Here is a 25924-nt window from a genome sequence, read left to right on the forward strand (position 1 = left end):
AATTATAAACATAAAAATAGTGAAGTTGATTAAGCTTGTCTGCTGTTAGAATATTAGGAATGAATGGAATGAATAGCCATGATATTGCCACTTGTAATAAGATTACAGAGTTTGTTAGGGACTGCTAGAGTTACTATAAATGCTCTTTCATGTAATAACTTTCTCATTAAGAAAAATACAAGATTCAATACAATTTTCCCTCTCTCACTCTCTTTCTCTCTTTCTCTCCCTCCCTCCCTCCCTCCTACAAGCTTTCATTTTCGTGAGTTCATGTTTGGTTTACATGCTTTACATGGTATCCGTCGCCATCTTTGCTCGCGTTACAATTGATTCGCAATTGGCTGCCACTCATTAACTTTGTCTGCTCTCAGAAGATTTTGATCCAGTTTTCTCCTAGATTGTTCAACTTTGTCGATTTCCTCTACAATCTCAAGAAATTAGGTGGTTCTTGATTGACCACTCTTCATCGTCTTCATCAATTCTTTAGGCACACTTAAGGTGTTTGTTCAATTGCTCAAGTCAACAATTTCCTTTCTTCTACGAAAATGGTAACTGCATCGCAACTTCAGATTTTACAGTCTCCGATTACTGCTTTAATTTCTACTGTTTCTTCATTTGTGAATGTGAAATTGGATGAAGCAAATTACTTGAATTGGCATTTTCAAATGGAATTATTGTTGGAAGAATGGAATTATGAGTTTTGTTCACAGTATAAACCCATGTCCTGCTCATTTATCACCATATATTTCTACCAATTCTTGTAGTCCTTCGAATAATCTTGAAACTGATGAGTATAAAGTGTGGAAAATGCATGATAGGGCTATTATGCAATTGATTAATGCTACCCTGTCACCTATTGCAGTCTTCTGTGCAATTGGTAGTTCTTGTTCTAATGATTTGTGGACAAGATTGAAGGAAAACTTCTCTACTATATCTAAGACCAGTGTATTTCAATTTAAGTCTAATTTACAGAATATCAAGAAAGGTACTAGGCCTCAGTATCTTTAGAAGATTAAAGAAGCAAGGGACCACTTGTCTGTTGCATGAGTGAAATTTGAGAATGAAGATATTGTTATCTTAGCTCTTAATGGTTTGCCATATGAGTATAACACTTTAGGTGTGTTATTCGAGGAAAAGAAAGTGTCATTTCCCTCAAAGAATTTTGTGCACAATTGCTTGCTGAGGAGGCAATTCTTGAAACTAATGCTGCTACACCATTCATGTGTACATGTTGGTTGATGCAAATGATAAAGGTCCTACCTTTCAAGCCACTTCATCTCAAGGAACTAACTATCAAGGCATATCAAGGGAACAATTATGGTCAATCTAACTATGCTTTTAAGCCATACAACAACAATAAGAACAAAGGCAAGGGCAAATTTAATTAGGATAATAGATATGTCTATCCCAAACACAATTTGCCTACTCAAACTCATGTATTGCCTGTTCCTACTGCTGGTGTTCTTGGTCAGTTTCCCATGCCTATATATGGTGGATATCCTAAACCTATCATTTCCTACTACTTGTGCAATCAAGATGGTCATACGGCTCCATACTGTAACTACATTCCTTGAGATAAGTGCTTCATTTGTGGCAAATCTAATCACATTGCTCGGTATTGCTTTCACAAAGACAAAGTACTATAGTTTCAGCAACAATTCTCAATGCTAAATGGTCAAGTTCTTTCTTAGAATCCTATGCAAGCAATTAACACTGTTATCTCTCAGCATTCACAGATTGTTCTTGGCATGTCTCATTATCAATCCAGTCCTCAAGTGCGGTTAACTGACTCGGGTGCCACTAATCATATGACATCTGCGTTTGGTAATCTTTCATTGGCTACTCATTATCCTTCTAATGAATTTGTGCAGACAATAAATGGTGAAGGTTATAATATTTCTCATATTGGTAACACCATTATAAGAACACCATTACATCAACTTAAACGTAATTTAGTTTTATATGTTCCTAAGTTGTCTTAGAATCTATTATATGTGCATAGTTTGTTTGGACAACAATTGTTTGTTGATTTTGTATGCATTCAATTTTTGGATTCAGGACAAGGCAACAGGGAGGATGCCATACAAAGAAATGTGCAATAATGGCCTCTACCCAATTCCATCCTAGTCCACCGTCAACTCATTTCAACTTCAACCTTCACCATTGTTTGGTCAACTAGTTCACTTTACTATTTTGCAGAGCAAACAAGGTCATCCTTCAAATCCCATTGTCTCCTTAATACTTAGAAAAGTCAATATTCCCTTTAAACAAGACAACTTACGTGTGATGTGTCAAAGCTACTTAGAAGGCAAGTTTAGTAAACTGTTATTTCAGTTAAATGTCAATTAGGCTACAAAACCATTTAATGTACTGCATAGTGATATATAGAGACCATCACCTTACATTTCTGTATATGGTTTTAAGTACTATGTCATTTTTATAGGTGAATGTACACGATACTGTTGGATTTTTCCATTAATGAATAAATCAGATATTTGCCATCTTTTGTGCCTTCCATTCATTTATACTTACTCAGTTTTCTGCATCACTTAAAACATTAAAAAGTAATGAGGGTGGGGAATATGTGAGTAACAGGTTTCAATCCCTTTCTCAAAACGAAGGGTATTACACATCAAATTTCTTGTCCCTATACTCATGAATAGAATGATTAGCAGAACGAAAACATAGGCAGTTTGTTGAAACCATAGTGACTTTATTGCAGTCATCACACTTACCATCTCAATTCTAGTCATTTTTTGTTCAAACTACCAATTATTTGATCAATAGGATGCCATCCCTTGTGTTACATAATCAATCTCTCTTTGAAACTTTATTTGGTGCAATTCCTTTGACATCTCAATTAAAGATCTTTGGATGTGCATGCTTTCCTCTACTGAAACCTTACAATAGTTCCAAACTAAAACCACAAAATGTGTCCTTTTAGGTTATGGCTCTAAGTTTAATGGTCATATATGCTATGTAGTTACAAATCACATGTTTTACATATCAAGACATGTGATTTTTAATGAACAAGAATTTCCATATATGGCCTTATTGACAGTAGCTAAACACAATACTATGACATATACATAATCTTCCATTTCTATACCTTTGCCAATTGTTAATTTTGACAATGAAATTGTTTCTTCAATACCAAGTACATCATCAACTCAACCTATTTCTCAACATAGAGAGTATCCAATACCCTTACCTCCTAAAATAGGTTCACCTACTCATTCACCAAACATTATAGGCTCTAATTCCTTAAGCTTCACCTCAAGTACATCCACCAACTCATCCCAAACCATACTGATGCTGCACACTCATCTTCCAACATCCCTGCGGATATTGACTTTAGGCTTGAGAGTCTTCAAGTAGTATTTTCAGTTCTACCCATGAATCTTCATCCAATGCATACAAGGAGTAAGAATGGAATTGTCAAGAAGAAAGTTTTACTTAGTACTATGGAAGAATCTGGTGGTGTCGATTGACAGTCACTGATGCGAAATATATAAGCACACAAATTAAACCCTCTTTTTATCAATTGTAGTACAGTATGTAAGTAGGGATCGTTCTAGACCGGGGATTAGGAGGGATTGCTAAATCACTTGGAAACTGACTTGAAAACGTAAAAACAAAGTTTAAAACACTAACTAGACTCAAAGAATGCAAAACTATACTTTAAAACACTAAAACAAACCAAAAGACTCAAAACAGCCCCTAAACACTCAAAACTACCTTAAACACACAATCTGGGCAGTTTTGGGACTCTAACACAAACTTGGACGAATTTTGGTTTTCTAATGAACTAAAACACTTAAAAACATAATCTAAGACAAGTTCTAATTAATATGACTCAAAGAAATAAGATGGGGTTGATTTTGGACGAAAATAATTAAATTAAGACAAGAACAAAGTAAACAAATTCTTAGACAAATTTAAGTGAATCAAAACAGATTGTAAAATGAATTTGAATGAAACTTATGGATGGAAGGCTAGCTAGGAGGTTCTTCTCCACACATGTCACGCTTGCATACAAAACGATTTCCAGTTGCTTTTCGATAGGCTATGAATACTCAACGCCCCAAATTAACCGTGAATTGCACTAATTAACCCTCAGTTTTTCCACAAGTTATTGGATTGGATGATTGCATACGACAACCCAAAACATTCCCTACAAGTTCCCTACATGAATTGCATAATAGAGATACAAGCAAGAATCATTAAGTTCTATGAAAAACATAAGCATTGACGAGGCACTCGTTACTATGATTTGCATGAAACTTATGCCAAGAATTTACTTAACGTGATTGTGACTAGCAACCTTCACTACTTGTGAATATAAGTTCATAACGATTAGGTGAAACTCCCTTATATTCTTGCGTTAAATTCATGCATGAAAATTAAGCGTGCACTCTCAACCAACATACACAAATCATTTTTTATACGATCGGATAAGTAAATTGAATTCACAACTTATGAATCACAACTGGATGTAATCAAATCATATTGCAAGTATGAACATGGTTTCGAATCACCCCCTAACTAAGAGGGGTTTAGTTCCTCATACTCACAAAGCAAAGATACATAAAATTAGACATTAAAATCAAAGGAAAGAAAACACCTAAAATGCTCCAACTTGGGTAGCAAGTGCATCCAAGAATTCTCCTTTGCTTGCTTGCGGCAGATTGCTTTGTGGACGGATTTTTGGGTAGTTTTATGATGTAGAATGGATGGGGAATGGTATGGAAAGGTTTAGGGTAAGTGTGGAGGAGTGTTTAAGGGTTGGAGGGTGGTGGAGAACTAGGCAAAGAGGGTGGAAGAAGGTGGAGTGGCTGTTATGTTTTCTAGGCACTAGAATGGTGTTTTTTGGGTGTTTTGCTACCTAGGGTGAGTATGGACGAATTTCTGTGATGAATGGTGAATATGAGAGTGTGAACCCTTTGCCAAGGGGTGTAAACATGTATATATAGGCCCCAAAAAACCTTAGAGAATCAAGTTAGGCTAGGGAGAATGCACGGCAAAGAGTGTATGTGGTGTGCAATGGTCCAAGGGTGAAAATGAAGTGATGATGCAAAGTGTGAAGGGTAAAATGGAGTGGTCTTGTAGCTAGGGGGCATGAATAATTGTGTACATTGCATAGAGATGGAAAGGGAGGTGAAAATGTGTCAATAAATGGGTCAAAGGTGCAGCAACATGTGGTACACAAGGCATGGGATTCCAAATGTGAATGATGGAGCATCAATTGGTGCATGTTATGGTTGTGAAAGTTGCATAAAATTTTGTGGGTGAAGGGAACAAGAGGTATCAAGCAATTAAGTGTAATAATTAAATGAATTAAAGCATGAAATCAGAAATTATGTAGGGGACAAGAGTGATCAAGCATGGCATGGGAATCCAAAGGGAATTCTATGTTGTTTTGCATGGCAATGAAGGCAAGTTGGGGTGACAAATTTTTGGGCTGAGTTCTTCATCTTTTGGACCATAATTCTTCACATTCTTGGCCTCTTTAGTTCTCAAATTCGTCCATCCACTTTGGCCCAAATATGTGACATGCATTCCAAGCTCCATTTTGCTCCAAAATGCATCTTCTTGCCTACTTTGTCCATAAAATCTGAAAACACACGAAAATGACTTTAAACATTAAAATAACTAAGGAAACACGACATAAATGCACAAGAACAAGCCAACTAAGTCGCATAAATATGCTCCTATCAGTCACTGAGCCATCCACATATAACTCTACACTTAAGGTTCCTATTTGGATGAATGCTATGGAGGAATAATTAGATGCTCTCTATAAGCACGGAACATGGAGTTTGGTGCCATTACCAACTAAGAAGAATTTGGTTGGTTGTAAATGGATTTTCAAGATAAAGAAGTATCTAGATGGTTCCATAGCTAGACATAAAGCTAGGCTAGTGGCAAAAGGGTTTAGTTAAGAACCTAAATTAGATTATGGAGAAACTTTCAGCCCAGTGGTAAAACCAACAACAGTGAGGTTAATTCTGTATTTAGCTGCTCAGTTTGATTGGCCTTTAAGGAAATTGGATGTTGAAAACGTCTTTTTACATGGCATTCTTCAAGAGGAAGTTTAAATGGCATAACATCCAGGATTTCTTGACTCTAATCATCATGAATTAGTTTGTAAATTGTACAAATCTTTGTATGACCTTAAGCAACCTCCACGAGCTTGGAAGAGATTTAAAGCATTCTTGCCAATTATAGGGTTCCAGAATACATACTCTGATTCCTCATTGTTTGTCAAGCAAGCAAGTTCCAATATTGTGACTCTTGTATATGGATGATATTATCATCAACATGCAGCAGTGTTGATGCTATTCAGCAGGTTATTGACTCCTAACTACTGAGTTTGATCTCAAAACCTTGTTGCAGAAAATTGAGATGCTTGAATCAAAGTCCTGTGATACTCCATGTTTGCCATACAACAGGTTACTTAAAGATGATAAAGAATTGTTCAATAATCCAACTTTGTACAGAAGTGTAGGAGGTGCTCTTTTGTACCTCACTTTTACATGACCTGATATTGCATTTTCAGTGCATCAGGTGTGCTAATTCATGCAAGAACCTATGATTTTTCATTTTATTGCAGTCAAGAGGATCTTAAGGTACTTGAAAGGAACAATGAAGATTCGTATGTCATATTCCAAGGGTGATTTGAATCCCACTGCATATAGTGATGCAGATTGGGCCAGGGACCCCAATAATAGGAGGTCTACCATTGGATTTGTGGTATTTCTGGGATCAAATCCAATCTCCTGGAGTTCAAAGAAACAATAAACTATTTCCAGATCATTAATAGAGGAAGAATATTGGGCATTATTCACAACTGTTGCAGAATTGGATTGGATTAAGCAATTACTCTCTTTTCTGTAGGTTCCAATATATGTTCCTCCTACATTGTTTTGTGACAATATTTCTGCTATTGCATTGTCTCTCTGTCTGGTTCAACATCAAAAGAACAAAACACATAGAAGTGGATGTGCATTTTGTTCAAGAAAGAATTGCTAAGAATAAACTACTAGTGTAGCTTGTGACTTCCAGGGAATAATATGCAGATATTCTCACAAAGGGTTTAAGTGCTCTTCTATTTCTTACACATTGCTTCAATCTCATGTTAGGTTTATCCAAACATGAAATTGAGGGGAGATGTTAGAGTATTATGAGTGAATGGAATGAATGGCTATGATATTGCCACTTGTAATAAGATTACATAATTTGTTAGAGACTGTTAGAGTTACTATAAATGCTCTTTCATGTAATAACTTTCTCATTAAGAAAAATACAAGATTCAATACAATTTTCCCTCTCCTCTCCTCTCCTCTCCTCTCTCTCCTCTCTCTCTCTCTCTCTCTCTCTCTCTCTCTCTCTCTCTCATGAAAATATTCACTGAAAATGGCATATCTCCATTCTTCTCCATTTTTCCTAATACATATCTTACTTTTATTCATTTGCAAGTTCTACACAAGGCCAGCCAATTCTCAAGGCCCTAGGTGAGCTTTCAAAGTGGAGTCATAGAGTTTCTGATCTCTGACCCTTGTACATTGATATGTATAAAAAAATAATTTGCGAAATAGAAGAAAAAGTCTACTTATACATCAAATATCATTAAATATTACATGTCTCGTTTTAGACGCAAATGGACTAACTTAGTTTACATAATCTATAGCTAACCTGTTCAATCTTTCTTGTGACATAGTTGATCAAAGATAAGATTTGATCAACTTTAATTTTGGAAAACTTCTTTCTGCAGAGACAATTGGCTACTGTGTTTAGACAAAGATTCAAAGTTGCTAAACTTCTTGTTTAAACATACTCAAAATTTTTATAATCTTTATGTGTGTGTGTGTGTGTAATATAATATAATATCAAAAAACTTGGGGCCCTTCCCGAGTGAGGGCCTAGGTGGCCGCCTGGCTACTCTAGGAGCCGGACCTAGTCCTACATAAATACCATTGTACTAATCTCACTTTCTACCAAGAATGTTGGCTATGATACTTACAAATACTGAATACAAAGAAAACATATTTGACCTTCAAATAGCAATCATGGTCAGATATGATTTGGGATATTGGAGTTACCCTTATAAGAGTCATGTCCCAAAATTCTTTACCTGTTCACTAGAGTATATTATCTCCTTTACGTAACGAGACAAGGCAAGCTTCAACTTTTGCTAGGACAATCAGCAAGGTGGAAGTTGCGTATGTGATACAAAGGGTAGAAGAAAAATCCCATCCAAAACTATATACGCAATTTACTGATGGGATGTCTATTAATTATGAACATAAAATAGTCTTGGTGCAAATAATCCTCAATAATCTAATTACCCAAGGTAAACGAAAGAAGGCCTTTTCTTCATTGACGAATCGTTAACAACTTTTGGAAATGATGATATATGCAGGCATGACATACTTAATTCATATAGTCAGTAAATATCGTACAAATAACATAAGTATGTAGTGCAAGTCATAATAAATTTTCGAATATTATGCGTATGATGTACTTGCATATTTTTTAAAAATAATTTTGTTTTCCATACACATTTTATTGACTCGTTAATTACACTTTTTAAAACACCAACATCTTATATAAATATGTATTTTTCACGTTTAATACATTATATTCATATATTTTTCAATAGTACATATAGAGTTCACATATACAATACGTATTTTTAACATATTAATAAAAAAAATAAAAGTTAACAAATATTTTAAATAAATATTACAATTTTTTTTTAAATGACAACTTTTTTTATTTTTTATTTTTTTATTTTTTTATTTTTTTATTTTTTTTTGTAGTTCGTTATACAGCTATGTTTTTCTCACATTATATACACTCTGGATTTTACTAATTATATTACAAATTAAGATCTCCGTAGTATAAAAACAAAATTAAGGTCTCCTTGATGAGCTACACTGCTCGGAAAGGATGGGGAGACTGCAACTAAAGAATGCAAATACAACAACATATGGCCCAAGAAAGACAAATGTGTGGAAAAGATAGCCATGAACTAAGTTACTGAGTAACGAAATGAAGGTAGCCCTTTATCAACAGGAAGAAGTCGAAGAAAGTGGGATGACTAGGGCAGCATTAGAATTAATATAGTGCACGAACTGGACTAAAGCTTTACTTGGATTAGTCAATGATAATGAAATCGAACCAATTAAAAGCCAAGTAATTAAAAAAAATCTTTTTAGACATTGGATCGCGGTCGCATTTTTGTATGTGTAGTGCTATCCACACTCTTTTTTATCTTTCAAATATACTACTTAATGTTGGGCCATCAAATTAAATAATTTGAAGAGGATCAAGGACAAAAATTTACAAGGACTGTGTGGAATAGACCTGGCAAATGGGTTGTGCTTGTCATGTTTGCTTCGTTTTCGTTTCATACCTATTATCTTAACGGGTCATGTGGTATCAAACTTATTATCTTAACGAGTTCTTAATTAACTGGTGACCGGATAATGACCTGATTCGTTAATGGGTCATGTCATTTCGTATCAAGTTAATGGGTCATGTCATTTCGTATCGAGTGAATGGGTCATGCAAGAAATTGTCATGTCTAATATATGGGCCTGACAACTTGTAGTGTTCGTGTCGTTTCGTATTGAGTTAATGGGTCATGAATGAAATTGTCATGTCTAATGTCTAGACCTGACAAATGGGTCTTGTTTGTGTCGTTTTTGTGTCATAATTGTTATTTTATCGGATTCTGTTATAACAACCCGATTCGTTAACTAGTTGACCCGGAACCTGTTATTTTCTTGTTGTTTTGAGTCGGGTTAACTGGTCGTGCAAAAAATTGTTAGACTAGTGTGATAGATGAAGAAAGGTATGTGAATAGCACCACCCTTTTGTATTAGAGTCTAGCTATGAGATTGTTAATCAAATAAATTTGTCAATAAATCGGTTTAAAAATAATTGTCAAGTTAACATTATTAATCTCTCTCGCATTCAATGTACCGTGATTACCCTTGATAACTTTGTACAAGAAAATGAAATAAGCATTGAACAAGAAGAAGATTTGGACAACCTCTGTAATTTTTGTATTTTATCCCACGACAATCAAATGTACATCAAAATTTGCAAATGAGAAAGGAAGACTATTTATAGTGTTAATTAAGATCAATCTTATACAGTAAAGAAGAAGAAGAATGTAACAGGCTTAGAGAGAGAGAGAGAGAGAGAGAGAGAGAGAGAGAGAGAGAGAGAGAGAGAGAGAGAGAGAGAGAGAGAGAGAGAGAGAGAGAGAGAGAGAGAGAGAGAGAACTTAGAGAGAAGATGAATGTTCTTGATATATTTCTTAACAACCAAGTGAAACAATGTTGAGGTATTTATCTTCTTACAACTACAAAACTAACATCTCTTCTAATCTAATTACAAGTGGCAACATCTTATACACCAATATCTCTATTCTATCATCCCCGCGCAAACTCATGATTCGATGCTCGAAGCATGAGATTGGTACAGTGAGTACGAAACAAAGGAGAGCTCAACCCTTTAGTCAAAATATCAGCAAACTGCTCTTTAGATGACACAAACTGAACAGAAAGCTATTTCTTTGCAACTCGTTCAAGCACAAAATGAACATCAACCTCAATGTGCTTAGTACGTTGATGTTGAACCGGATTAAAAGCCAAAGCAATGGTTGACAAATTATCACAAAATAAAACAGGGGGTGATGTGAGAGGAACCTATAGAAAGACTAACAGTTGCTGAATCCAGTCTAATTTAGCGGAAGTAGAGGACAAGGCTCGATATTCAGCCTCTGTGGATGAGCAAGAGACTGTCAATTATTTCTTGGATGACCAAGATATAGGATTGTTTCCTAAAAACACAGCCATGCCAGTAGTAGAACGCCTATCATTAAGGTCACCTGCCCAATCAGCATCACTAAAGGCCTCTAATTGCAGTGGTCCTTTTGAATAAGAGAGGCCATGATGAAGGGTACCCTTTAAGTACCTCAAAATGCGTTTGACAGCAGTGAAATGAGCAATCATAGGCCGTTGCATGAATTGACATACTTGATGGACAGAAAATGCTATATCCGGCCTTGTAAATGTGAGGTACTGCAATGCTCCTACTACACTCCTGTACAACGTTAGATTGTTATAGGGAGCACCATCATCTTTGAGAAGCCTGTTATAGGGCAAACAAGGAGTCTCACATGGCTTGGACTCAAGCATCTCAGTTTTAGTAAGAAGATCTAAAATATATTTGGATTGAGACAAACATAAGTCATGTGCAGTTCTAGAGATTTGAATGCCTAGAAAGAAATGCAAATCCCCTAGATCCTTGATATCAAACTCATTGGTTAAAGCACTAATAACCTGTTGCATAGCTGCAGCTGCATTCCCTGTGATAATAATATCATCCACATAAAGCAATAATATGACAATACCAAAATCAACTATCTTGACAAACAGGGAGGAGTCAGAATAAGTGTATTGAAAACCCAAGTGAGGCAAGAACTTGGTAAATCGGTCATTCCAAGCTCGAGGGGCTTGCTTAAGTCCATATAGAGACTTGTGCAACTTGCAAACAAGGTGAGAAGTAGTGACATCAGCAAAACCAAGAGGCTTCACCTCTTCATCCAAAATGCCATGTAAAAAGGCATTCTTTACATCGAGTTGCCTAAGGGGCGAATTGAATTGAGTTACCAAAGCCAATACTAGGCGAACCGTGGTGGGTTTAACCACAGGACTGAAGGTTTCCCTATAATCAAGACCCGGTTCTTGACTGAACCCTTTAGTGACAAGCCGAGCTTTATGGTGAGCAATAGTGCCATCATAATGTTTCTTAATCTTGAATATCCATTTGCAACCTACCAAGTTCTTTGTAAAAGGTAATACCACCAAACTCCAAGTACCTTGTTTATGTAAAGCACTGATCTCCTCTTGCATATCTTTCAACCAAGTAGGATCCTTCATTGCAGTTTTATAAGAAGTTGGTTCAATAAAAGACAAATCAGTACAGTCAGACTCCTGAATAGTAGCTAAAAAAGCTTTGGTCTTGATAATACCACTTTTGCTCCAAGTTTGCATAGGATGCAAATTAAGTGGTGGAACCTCCAACACCACTTGCAAAGTACCACGACCAAATGGCTCTTCTGGAAAAGCTTTAGAACCATTGACAAGTGCCACATGGACTTGAGGACTAGAATTGGAAGAACCAGTAATGGATTGAAAAGACAGTGGTGATGAAGGAATGGGAGAGATTGATATGGGAGAATGAGCAGGTAAGGATGATGAGTCATGATTGGTATGAGATGATGGTGATATAGAGGATGAAAGAGAAGTAGGCATAGGCAAAACAACATTGTCATTAGAAATCACAGGTGCTGGAAGTGGGAAATTATGAATTAAAGAAGATTGATATGAGGGTTTAGGGTGTACCAACAAGGTTGTGTAAGGAAATTGATTCTCATCAAACACGACATGTCTACAAATATAAACTCGCTATTTAGAAACCTCATAACATATATACCCTTTATATTTGGTAGCATACCCCAGAAAAATACACTTGGTGGTCTTGGCTTGTAATTTAGTATCATTATAAGGCTTTAACAATGGATAGCATGCACAGCCGAATATTCGGAGATGTGAGATAACAGGAAGATGACCAAACAAGAGTTCAAAAGGAGATTTATTTCCTAGCACAGAAGAGGGCATTCGATTAATGAGGTAGACAGCTGTTTGACATGCATACGACCAAAAACTTGCAAGTAACCTAGTTGTTTGTAATAGGGTCACAGTGGTTTCAATAATATGCCTATGCTTTCGCTCGGCTAGACCATTTTGCTCGGGTGTATGTGGGCAAGAAAGTTTATGGGTAATTCCTTTATCAAGAAGAAATGACTGAAAAACCTTACTAACATACTCTCCCCCTCCATTACTCTGTAAGGTTTGAATAGCAGTTGCAAACTAAGTAAGAACAAATGAATAGAATGCAACAAAAGTAGCAAAGACATCAGATTTGTTGATCAATGGAAACAGCCAACAATGTCTTGTATATTCATAGATAAAGGTCACATAATATCAATAACCATCAATGGAAACAGAAGGAGTTGGACCCTAAAGATCACTGTGAATAACAGCAAAAGGTTTTACAGACTTATTGGTACTTAGTGAAAAGGGAAGTTTATAAAACTTGCCCTCCAAACAACTAGAGCACATTACAGGTAATGAAAACTTTGAACAAGGGATATTAGCTTGCTTTAGCATCAAAGAACCAATGTTATTAGATGGATGACCTAGTCTATTGTGCCAAATTGTAGAATGAAAATGCTGACCAAGGAATGCTTTAGCTTGAAATGGAGCTGAATGTGTGGAATGAGAGGTGGCAGAAAGGCAAGGGATTAGATAGAGGCCATTAATGCATTTTCCTTTGGAAATGATCCTCCATGTTGCCTTGTCCTGAATCCAGAAGCAAAAAGCATCAAAAATTAGCCAGCAATTATTATCTAAACAAATTCGATGCACAGATAACAAGTTTTATGTCAACTTCGGAACATAAAGCACATAATTGAGCTTAATCGGATGCACAGAATTCAGTTTGGAAACATTGAGAACTGTGCTACCAATATGAGACACAGGCAAACCTTCACCATTGGCAGTTTGAATGGTCTCAGATGTAGGATATGGTGATGCCAGAGATAGGTTACTGAGATCGACAATCATGTGATTAGTAGCTCCAGAGTCAGTGATCCACACTTGAGAATTAGAATAAGAAGTAGACGGTGATGATGGTGACTGAGTCATCACAGTATGCAATGCTTGTGGAGATTGTTGATGAGGATGAAAAGGTTGAGATTGCATTGATGAATGCTGAAATAGAGCATTATAACTTGGAGCACCATATGTGGATGTTTGCACTTGAGAAGGATAGAACTGTCAAGTAGGACCACCAAAATTAGGACCCTTGTCATTGTAAAAACAGTACCATGTGCTGTGATTGTGCTTGCCACATATTTGACAGTGAACTCTATCAGGAGGTTTAGACTGACAATATGGAGCAATGTGTCCTTCAACATTACACGTTTGACAAGTAGGCAGCAATGGTGCACTTGGATTACCAAAATATTGTACTGGTGATTGACCAAGTATGCCTGGACTTGGTGTAAGGAGCACATGGGTTTGAGTATACTGTTTGGGTGAATAGAAACGAGCCCCTTGATTAAACCTGCCTTTCCCTTTGTTTTTATTCCCATTAAACTGCTTGTATCCTCCAGAAAAGAATTGAGACTGCCCAGATGCAAGATTAGGTGATTGATTGTTTCCAGAATGAGAGACATTATTAGCAACCATGGCAGTAATAAAGGGTGCAGTTGTAGAGTTTTCAACAATGACCTCTTTAGCAAGCAACTGAGATCGAAACTCTTTAAGAGAGATCACATTCTCACGTCCCCGAATAACACAGCGAAAAGTGTTATATTCAGAGGGTAACCCATTGAGAGCAAGAATAATTATGTCCTCATCAGCAAAATAAACCCCAGCAGCAGATAAGTAATCTCTAGCCTCTTTAATTCTATGAAGATACTGAGACACCGAATCAGACCCTTTCTTTATTGTCTGAAGATTTGACTTCATTTGAAAAATACTAGTCTTAGACACTGTAAAGAACTGTTCTTTCATACGAATCCAAAGATCCTAAGAACTCTTACTACCAATAGCACAAGACAACGCAACAGGTGACAAAGTGGCTGTGATCAATTGCATTATAGCCTGATCATGCATTTTCCAAACCACAAATGCATCTGGTTCAGCAGAAGGACAAGAGCTAGATTGTATACCAGATTCAGCAGGAGAAACTGAAAATTGAAGAGGACAAGGGTGCGAGCCATCAACAAACCCCATAATAACATTGCTTTCCAACAAAAGTTGTATCTGAAAATTTCAATTGAGATAATTGGAGTCATCCAATTTCACATTAACCGAAGTCGAGATTGTGGAGATTAAGGCGGTGATCTGAGATTGCACAATTTGAAGCTGCGTTGCACAATTTGAAGCTGCATTGCAGTCACCATTGAAATTTCGTCTGAAAAACTCTCTGGGGAATTATAGCAAACAGTTAATATGCAAGACGGAAGGAAGCAGGAAAGATGATCGAAGAAAGATCACGACCACCCAAGAAACCCTAGAAATCCAAATTATAAGAAGACGAAGAGAATCAGAGATACCAAAGCACAAGACGAGAAGAACGAATACACCTTCAATCTGAGCGGAAGCAGAGGATCAAAGATTATGCGCAGGCAACAATGACGATTGATACCATGTTAATTAAGATCAATCTTATACAGTAAAGAAGAAGAAGAATGTAACAGACTTAGAGAGAGAGAGAGAGAACTTAGAGAGAAGATGAATGTTCTTGATATATTTCTTAACAACCAAGTGATACAATGTTGAAGTATTTATCTTCTTACAACTACAAAACTAACTTCCTTAACTAACATCTCTTCTAATCTAATTACAAGTGGCAACATCTTATACACCAATATCTCTATTCTATCATATAGGAGGACTAAAACCGACTAGGCTAGCTTAATTGTTAAGCTACCTTTGACTGCTCACGTACAACAAAACCTTAACCCTAGTATAACAACCTTAACCAATCAACTAATGACAGATGAAATTGTACTAACAATCCTGCCACTTAAATTATATTTATTTTTATTTTTAAATGAGAGATCTTAAGTTTAATTTTCGTTATTAGTGAGTAATGCATGGCTGACATACACATTATATGACTCAGCCTATATCCCTCATCCTAAACCCTAAACAATGACCTTAAGTCGGTTAAGAGTTTGAAGTTTCTGTTCTTGGATTTAATATATGTGAGACATTTTCAAAATTGACAACACCAAAATGCAAGCGAATGAGATTTATTAAATATATTATTGGACAATGAGAACACGTGCATATCTTCCCTGTCATGATGTAGGGTTTGGCTTGGCTACACAGAACCTACAATCGCCACAAAAATTAAAAGCAAAACTCTTAAAGTTTCTCGTCAACTAAACACACACACACACACACACACATGTATATTTGTTTTTCTAGCTACTTGCAAAGGTGGGATACAGTCAACGTCAATAAACAGGTATATTATGACTGAAAGATATATAATCATGGGATCAAGTTGCTTATTTAATCATGGATCAACGATCTTTCAATGGAAACGAGTCAACAAGGTAAACATTTGCAGCTGTATCTATAATTCAATCATATACTTGCAGAGAGGTTTTCAAAAGTACAAATTAAATAATTCTGCTCAACATGACTGAGTTCTTATTGATAGATTGATGCAGAATTTTCATAGTTCATCCATTTAGCTCTCATTCATGAAATTATAAATAAACATTAAAAATTCAGTTCAAAACTTAACACATCACGCGTTTTCATTAAATGAACTCTGTATATAATTTATCTAACTAATGCAACAACTTACAATGATTTGTAAACTATTAGAGCTTCGTAAGTCAACGAATGATTGATACAACCTTAGGTCCTTTCTGTTTTTGGTGCGGAATACAACTTTAGATCCTTTCTTTTTTTCTCTATATGAAATTTATACTCTCAATAATAATCCATGCATGCAAATGTTTATTCGAGAAGACCTTACTGAAAACCCGAGTGCTAGCCGAGCAGGTCAAGAGGCACTGAAGTCTTCGGATTTTGAATTTATGAAAAGTTTTCATTTCCAAAAGGCTATTATTTCATAATATAAGTAGGGGTGTGTTATCCACACATCCATTTTTACTTATCACACACCCCTTTTAAATTTATGTCCGTTAATCTTCTTCAATTTATTAGATCCGACGGTCAAAAACTAAAAAGATATGAGAGAAGTAAAAATGGATATATGGATATCACACCCCTATAAGTAAGATCACCAATCATTTGTCTTTTGTGTTGTTAGTGCTTTTGAGAATAGCACCCGCCCATGCGTGTTTCTCTGACCCTTGAGATAGGAATAGCAGTCAAACTTGTTGACTTTTCAAGGATCAAATTCATGAACACTTGCGAATTTACAATTTGTTTTTTTACCCAACCCTATAGAAATCATTATTTTCATCAAAACTTTTGAAGACTTGAACACTTCAATCAGTTGAGCAGCTCAAAATCATTTTATTCGGTGGATAATTATATTATTTCCATCTAGAACTTATTTAAACTAATAAAGTGAGTGCACAGTAGTAAGTAGAATCAAATGTTCAAAGCATAGATGATAAAGTAGTGCAGTCGAAACTAGTTAAGTACTTAATACACAACGGGATAAGTTCCTACACTTAAACAGGGATATGTCAAAATCGCCAGCTAATCCTCTTACGCCACAGAGTAATTCAACTATCTAGGACCTGGAGGGGTGAAAAACAGAAGGGTGAGTAGGCAAAAACAAAAGTTTATAAAACCATTTATTTTCTTAACATACTAACCCCTTGCTGTAAAACATGTATAGTTTCTAGAAAACCATACTACATATAGGTATGAAATCAAATGTAAATCAATAGTAAATCCAAAAGTATGCCACATCACAATACCTCAACAGTAATGTAAGTAAAATCAAGGATTCAATCAATCGATACTAGCACACAAGTTGGAGTTGCCTAATGCGACCTGTACGATTGGCCTAATTGTTCATCAATCTATGCTAGCACACGAGTCGAATTCGCCTAATGCAACATGTACGATAGGACTGGCACCTACTTGGATCTAAGGCGAGCGTGCGGTGCGGAGGTGAACAACACGTGAAAGACTGGCCCTAACCTCGGGGGAGCACTAACACCGGGGTGTAGCAATGATTATTTTATGAGATCAAGGCCAAGATTTTTTGACTGCTGTACGTCCTTGGTCTCAGAATTGGATCCCATCCAAATTCACTTTGTGGGGATCCTAGGGATTCCCACATCTCAATCATTCATTGTATATCATGTGGTCATAAATCAATTGATTTTTTTATTTAAAATTAAACACAAATATTATCTAACAAAAATTGATCGCACGATTTACGATGAACGACTAGGATGTGGGAATCCTAGAATTCCAACCATGTGGATCCAGAGAGAATCCTCTTTCCTCGGTCCCGTACTTTTAATAGTATCTATATGCCAAAATCTAGTAATCTGCAACTCTCTAAATCTTAATCATAATAACGAATTGCTAATTAGTAATTAGGTTAATTATTATTTTAATCGATAGATTACGAGCTCCTTCGAGGAACATGCGAGTCTCTTTTTAATTTGTCTATCTTGGTCCAGTCAAACATCCCTTTGTGTACTGTGGATCTTAAGATAAATAGCCAGCCAAGGCCTCAGAAATATTGAGCTCTCAAACGCAAGTACTGCTGTATTCTTAGCATTTTTCACCCAAATTAATTAGGAGAGAAATGGGGAGAGCTCCTTGCTGTGAGAAGATGGGACTGAAGAAGGGGCCATGGACCTCTGAAGAAGATCAAATTCTTACATCCTTCATCCACAAATATGGCCATGGAAATTGGCGTGCCCTGCCAAAGCAAGCTGGTAATTACAACTTCCCATCTGGGTTTTTTTTTCTCCAAAGATATATAGGCCACAAAGATCGGTTCTCCAATCAAAGATAGTATTCCACATCTTTGCATTGCATGATGATTGCAAACCTGGATTAAGTTAGCTAGCTATAGAAGTTTATTCTCCTCTGTTGCACCCAACTTCGAATTTTGCTTCTCGTAATTTAAATGAATTTAGTGTAGAGTACCATTTTTCTAAAAAATGTTACACACCATTTATGCATGTTTCATGTTGAATTAATTAAACAAAAACTAAAACTGGAAAATTAACAATAATAATTAAGAACACTTCAATAGCTGCTAAATAGCAACGTTGCTATGATTGCTTTGAGCCTTGGATTCATCTTTTTCACTTGTTTTTTTTTTCTTGAAATAGGGTTGTTGAGATGTGGAAAGAGCTGCCGACTCCGGTGGATAAACTATTTGAGGCCGGATATTAAGAGAGGAAACTTCACAAGAGAAGAAGAGGAAGCTATCATTAAGTTGCATGAAATGCTGGGTAACAGGTAAATAAAAGCATCAAATTTTAATTTTCATGAAACTTTCGTAATTAAGCTAGTTTCAAAACATGCATGTTTATCTAGCCTTTTTACCCTGCTGCCAACTATCAAGTTATCAATCATAAGGAGGATTAACATAGTCAAATTAATAAGAAAATTTCTATCAAACTCATTAAGACTTGTTTTTTCAAAGAAGAAGGGCATTTATACATGTACTCGAGATCTGAGGTCAAATATGCACACCCTACTCTCGAGCCTCGCTTATGAACCAAAAAATAAAATACAGGATCGTTTCTCGGACACACAAATCAAAGGCACTGATTTTCTGTTAGAGAATAGCAAGTGGGAGCTGGCAAAAAATATTCTCTATTTGGAAGCCACCACAATAGACATAATTTGATTGTAAATAACATGCAACCATGAGGTTGATAAATGATTGTCTTACGATGCAGTCACAACTCTCAAATCTCAAATTTAAGCAAAAAATTTTAGGACAATTAGCTGAAATAAATATATTTTGACATTTGACATTTTATTACAGAAATGATCAGTGTTTTTTTTTTTCATTATTATATTATCATTATATTGTTGTTGTGTCGTCGATATGTGATTGTCATTATTAAAAAATAATCATTACTGTGAACCAAACATCAAAGCATGTTATTGTAGCTATTTTCCCAAAATTACATACTTGTTAGTTAAATTATCTTGCAAATGCTTAATTTAAATCTTTTGTTTCGTTTTCAGGTGGTCAGCAATTGCAGCAAGATTACCAGGACGCACCGATAACGAAATAAAAAATGTATGGCACACCCACTTGAAAAAAAGACTCAAAGATCATACTACAACAACATCATCAACAACATCAACAAGAAGTAGTAGTAACAGTACTTCCAATGTAAAAAGCCAATTTGTTGATGAACCTGAAAATTTGAATTATCCACAACCATCTTCTAGTGATGTTTCCTCCTCAGTCACAAAAGTCTCAGCTGCATTGAGTACCGATCAGGACACAATCGTCGTCAAGGGCGAAAACATGGAGTTGTCGGAAACCTTCCCCGATATTGATGATGACAGCTTCTGGTCAGAGGCACTTTCAACTGATAATTCCAGCGTCCCATTACAATTTCCAAAGGCCTCAAATGATGAACCAATATCGGAGTTTCCCATCACCAAAAACGATTCGGAGGAATTTGGTTTTAGTTTTGGTCTAAACATGGATGATGGCATGGAATTTTGGTATGATCTTTTCATTAGAACTGGTCATGGGGGAACGCCAGAATTACCAGAATTTTGAGTTTTACTATTTTCTCTCTTTGGAGTTTAGGAGGATATTTTATATTGGTGGTTTGAAAAAGTTTTTAAATATTTTTATCTTGAATTTGACCGTTAACAAATGCTAGGTTGGACAGAAATTTCAATTGCGGGGGCCAATGTTTGTCCTCGTACATCCAAAAGTTAGACTACCACTTGTGCATTGACTAAGAAACTAAAGCTAATTTGCTCTTCATCATATAAAAAGGAGAAAAGAGATGGATAAAGAACAGAATAATGTGAGACAAAAGAATCGACTTGGAGCACAGTTTTGTTACTCTGTATAGATATTTATAGCTACAATAATTTAATATTTTAGAGACTTTGGTGACATATAATCCTCCTTAGTAGGTTTTATTTGTTCAAAGTTTGTGTAACCATAATGATGATGATGAAAATGATGTAGCTGGACCTTTTTACTCCGAAATAAAAAATTCATTGTTTTAATGTATGCATATTTAATATGTATATTCAATTTTGCAGTAATTTGTTTGATAGTGCTCCAGTCATATATTATGTGTTAAAGAATTATATATAGTTGTTGACCTTAAAAACTACCAAGTCCACGTGGCGTGCAGGCCGAGTAACTAATGAGCTAACTACGTCCTTCGGTTATATGCGGGGCGTGCCAACTCGTCGGCCGAGCTCGGCCGAGGAGTAAAATTTGTTGATGTTGCGTTGGGTGTGCTGCTGACTTCTGAATCTTGTAACTGCGGCCGAGGAAGGAACATGTCTCGGTCTTCGGGTTCTAGAACCTGAAGACAAGGCTACTAGTTCTGCGAAGTTCACAAATCGTCGGCCCCGGATTCAGTCACAGTGATTATATTCGTAAGAGTATAAGCACGCCAAATCAACACCAGAGTATATGGACACAAATACTCAAAACAAATGTATTTCTTGATTGTGAAAGTAGTTCGGCCGTCAGAATGCCGAACTCTAAAACCTACTTGTGAATAACCAATCATAAACAACTCGGCGTTCAATGTGCCGAGCCTAGTAAATCGTGACACCTCACTTCGCCGAGAAGGCTAATGAGATTACCTCTATCAATAAGGATTCGAAAACCCTTCTCGACCGAGACTTGGATAAATAACCAGTCAGCCTCGATGCAATGTTGTTTATCCAAACTAAAGGTGCTCCGCAGCCGCCTGATTCTACGGCTCCAATGCTGTTTATCCAAACTAAAGATGTCGCCGGTTGCCTTCACAGTGTTGTTTATCCAAACTAAAGATGTGTCGGCGGAAAAGGAAAATAAAAAATCTCAAGGTTGTTGAGAGGTTTCGCGAAAACGAGGGTTTACGCAGGGCAATTTGTGTGTTGAATCGGAAAGGGCTTAATGATGTCCTCCTCCCTCTATTTATAGTAGTCAACCTGCTTCTGCTCGAATCACAACCATACTCAGACTAGAACTTCTTCCCCTGATCTAACCTTATCTCGGCCAGTCCTACTCCTACTAGGACTTTGAACTCAACCCCCTTATCAAGCCGCATTTAATCCAAACTTCTACATTCTTATCATACCGAAACTCCTTCTCGTATCAAGATTTAACCCCCATGGATTCCTAATAGAACACGACCGGCCTTGGCTATGTGGCCCATAAGCCGAATGCCCCCTCCCAGTGACTCCTAAGCACGGCCTCAGGACCGAGAACAAATCTAAACTCGGCCCAAACCAATATTTTTAGGCCTAAACATTGCCCCTTCGCTTCTGAGGTCGTCGACATGTACTCCTTGGTTCGAACCTCGACCTTGAAGAAGTGAAATCGACCTAAGGACAATCATTGAATCCTCTTGAGAAATACCACCATGCGCATTTATGAGACATAACCCCACGATCTCGATTTCCTAACTGTCCTTCCACATGTCAGCCTTCTGGTTAACCTAGTAGCCCTCAATCATGATCCTCGAAAACATGTAATCGCCAAAACGTCTCTCTTGCACTAAACCCGCCATAACACGCCATCGTGCGTCCTCAAACCCCGAAAACCTTGGTCTATTCGCCTTGATTCTCTAAGCATGTACAATGATTACCAACTTTCCCGCTCAATTCTACCCTTGATTTTGAAAATCAAACGTTTAACCTTCCGTCTCAAATGCCTATAAATACCCGGATCCCTTCAGTCTGTACCTTACGCTTTCCAAAACCCTTGAAATTTTCTCATCACTTTGTTTTCAAAACCTTCAAAAATCAGAAAATCCCGAGCTTTCATCTCAGAAATCTTTGAGCCTTCATCCATGGCCCCCTTCATCTCAGAGCTTTCTAACGAGTGCAACAAGCGCAAGGACTTCATAGATCGAAACGCCATCAAGACTTTGCATTTCGAGAGTGACCTAAACACTACTCACCGAATCTTGGGCCCACTTTTCAAGGACACATTGCCATCATCCATCATCAATCTGTTCAAAAAGCACTACCTCACACATTTGTTGCAAGGATTCGATTGGTCAAAGTGGTGCCAGACAAAGCCTCAATGAGCCTGGCCTTCGACCAACGCTAACTGAGCGGCCTGGGTCGTACAAATGGAAAAATTCTTTGGCAAAGAGTAGGAGGCTCTCGGCATCCATGATGCCATCAAGTTCACGATCATGGAGATTACCATGGATAAAGAACTCCTTATGGCAGCTCTAAGCTTCTGGTGCTCAGCCACCAACACCATGGTCCTTCCGTTCGGCCCTATAACCTCTACCATCCTCGACATCTCGGCTATCCTCGGGACTCCTCCTTCTGACATTCGAATAGACGGCAACCTTATTGGATGCCTATCAAACCTCGACCTCAAAGCGCTGTTCGACTAACGGGCCGTCGAGGCGTTGAGCCAAGAAGGTCAAAAGCTCTCAAAAGAGGACGTTCAGAAGTTGCACAAGAATTTTCTGAACTACAACACCCTCATCCTTCATTTTGCCGGTTGAGGGGAGACGAGTCTGCGGAAGGGCGAACATGAAGCCTTCCTATTTTACTGGTACAACAAGTTTATCTGTTGTACCAAGTTGAATAAGTGTCTGGTCGAAAATATGCCCGTGGCGGAAGCCTGATAAGAGCGTATTATGCGACTTAGTTAGCTTGTTCTTGTGCAATTATATTGTTATTTCTTAGTTAATTTAGTATTTCAAGCCATTTTCGTGTGTTTGTAGGTCCAAAGGGCTAAAGTACCAAGAAAGTGCATTTTGGAGCTTTTTGGAGCAGTTTTGGGCTTGGAAGGAATATCACATGCATGGAGCAAGAGGGATGGACGAAATTGAATCCAAAAGAGGCTAGGATTATGCTGATGTTATGAAGAAATCAATTCAAGAAAAGAAAGTTCAAGATCAAAGCAAGAAAGAAGGAATGTTAGCCAAGTTACCTTATTTGGTCCTAACCTTTCCTATTCCTATATCACTTAAATTCCAGCAGCAAGAAGGGTTCCAAAATACTTTGGGACACTTAATTATATGTTTCTAGAAGACCTAATCCTACTCCAAGGTGGTGTCGTGCCTTTCCCCTTTCCTAAACACCCTTTGCTGCATTCCCTTGCACCATTCATCTTCCTTGCCGCACAAGGGAGATCTTTCCTTTCCTATTTTCTGCACCAAATCACATTCCCTCTCCCTTTTAGACAGTGCCACATATCCCCTTTCACTTTTCCCTTAGGATTATGATTTTATTTCCCTTTTTCTAGTGGATTTGAATTAATTTATGTTAACCAAAATAAGTTAGGGTTTTGATTTCCTAAAACCCTATAAATAGTCCCTTGCCGCACCATTCATCCATCCAAAAATATACCCACTCACCACCATACATACTTTCAGCCATTCTCCCATACAAACCACCACTTAAACCTTCACCCAACCTTTGTGCCTCAACAAATAGAAGAAGGAGGACCCTTGGACGTGCTTGCCATTCAAGTTGGATTGCTAAAACGTTTTTAGGTGTTTTCAATCTTTTGTTTTCAATGTCTAAATTTATGTATCTTTGTTTTGCGAACATGAGGAGCTAAACCCCTTTTAGCTAGGGGGAATTTCGAAACCATGATCATAATTGCAATATGAAATGATTACTTCAAGTTGTGATTCTATGAATCGTGAATGCAATTTACTTAACTGTTTGATTGATAACTTATTCTTGTTTGTGGATTAAGGATGCATACATAGTTTGCATGCATGAATTTAGAGCTAGAATACAAGGGAGTTTCACCTAATCGTTATGAACTTGTATTCATAAGTAGTGGAGATTGCTAGTCACAATCATGTTAAGTGAATTCCTAGCAGGAGTATCATGCTCATCATAGTTACGAATGCTTTGTCAATGCTTATGATTTTCATAAAGCTTAATGATCTTTGATTGTATCTCTATTATGTTGTTCATGTAGGGAACTTTTGAAGAATAATTTGGGTTGCCGATGCGTTATCTGTCCAATTCAATGATATAAGGAAAATCTTAGGGTTAATTTAAGCGTACCTGATTAACCTGGGGCGTTGAAGTTCATGGTTTATTGGACAAGAAACTAGAAATCGTTTTGTATGCAAGTGTGTCATGTGTGGAGAATGACCCTTTAGCTAGCCCATCATCCATAGTTTTATCCCAAATTCGTCCAAAATCTGTCTTAAGTTTTTAGTTACTTGTTTTAATTTAAATTCGTCCAAAACCCAATCCCCTTTACTTTAGTGTGCCAAATTAGTTAGAATCTGTCTTAGTTTGTGTTTTTAAGTGTTTTGAGTCAAGCTAAAATCAATTTTCGTCCAAAGTCATTCCTAGTGTCTAGTTTAAGTCTATTTAGTTGTTTTAAGCTGTTTTGAGTCTTTTAAGTCTGTTTTGAATCATTAGAGTCTAGTTAAGTGTTTTTAAATTTATTTTTCTATTTTTGAGTCAGTTTAGAATAGATTAGCAATCCCTTATAATCACTGGTCCAGAACGATCCCTACTTACATCTTTACTACAATTGTCAATAAGAGGGTTTAATTTGTGTGTTAAGTTAATTTTCGCATCAAAGCCTTGGCCAGTGGTCACTTTCTGGCGCTCAGTCTGGTTATCCTTGCCAATCTTTTGTGTTGCCTTGCTGAGACGACCATCAATAAGATCGACCAGCACCAGAATTGACATCTTGGGATGTTCCAACTCTGGCTGCAGGTTTATTTCTCCACCCTTCGGCCAGAAATCTCTAACCTTCAGTCTACTACAGCACTCGGCCTTCAGTTGGCCTCTCAACCATTACCTCCTCATCGAGCTGAAGAAGTCTTCAAACATTTCTTTGGCCTAGACGTCCTTTTCGACGATGAATTTTTAGTATGTCGTCGTTAAGAATACCCTCACTCCATCAGGCTTCCCACATCAACTTGGAACGAAATCGAAGACGCTTATTTTCGTCAACATTGGGGGTCGTTCGTGTTAACTCGTGACCTTCCCCTCGGTTGCAATGCTCGCTGAGCAAGTTGGGAAGTCTAACATCCCCACTTTGCTGCCCGACAACTTGGCTACCTCCAAGGTTGCCCGGTGCCTCTACTTACTTCCTGCTCCCTTCTAAGTCGATGACACCTATCTGGTTCCTCAAAAAAGAAGTGCAGAGA

The 25924-nt window shown here is 37.1% G+C and overlaps 1 protein-coding gene and 1 long non-coding RNA gene across 2 annotated transcripts; both read left to right on the forward strand.

Moving 5' to 3' along the window:
- Positions 1–250: 250 nt before the first annotated feature.
- LOC139192945 (uncharacterized) lies at positions 251–2436 on the forward strand. Its single transcript, XR_011577523.1, has 3 exons — positions 251–548; positions 1728–1824; positions 2059–2436. It is a non-coding gene; the product is annotated as an uncharacterized lncRNA (long non-coding RNA).
- A 15935-nt stretch (positions 2437–18371) lies between these two features.
- Positions 18372–20852, forward strand: MYB23 (myb-related protein Myb4-like). Its single transcript, NM_001294040.1, has 3 exons — positions 18372–18544; positions 18947–19076; positions 19818–20852. The coding sequence occupies exons 1-3, from the start codon at positions 18412–18414 to the stop codon at positions 20365–20367; spliced, it is 813 nt and encodes a 270-aa protein (NP_001280969.1). The 5' UTR covers positions 18372–18411; the 3' UTR covers positions 20368–20852.
- The last annotated feature ends 5072 nt before the right edge of the window (positions 20853–25924 follow it).

The sequence above is a fragment of the Malus domestica genome, chromosome 16, assembly GCF_042453785.1.
Source record: "Malus domestica chromosome 16, GDT2T_hap1".
In the NCBI taxonomy this organism is placed as follows: domain Eukaryota; kingdom Viridiplantae; phylum Streptophyta; class Magnoliopsida; order Rosales; family Rosaceae; genus Malus; species Malus domestica.

Coding starts and splice junctions, on each gene's coding strand:
- MYB23 (NM_001294040.1), top strand. CDS start 18,412: ATGGGGAGAGCTCCTTGCTGTGAGAAGATGGGACTGAAGAAGGGGCCA. Junction 18,545..18,946: donor TGCCCTGCCAAAGCAAGCTG/GTAATTACAACT, acceptor TTCTTGAAATAG/GGTTGTTGAGATGTGGAAAG. Junction 19,077..19,817: donor CATGAAATGCTGGGTAACAG/GTAAATAAAAGC, acceptor TTTCGTTTTCAG/GTGGTCAGCAATTGCAGCAA.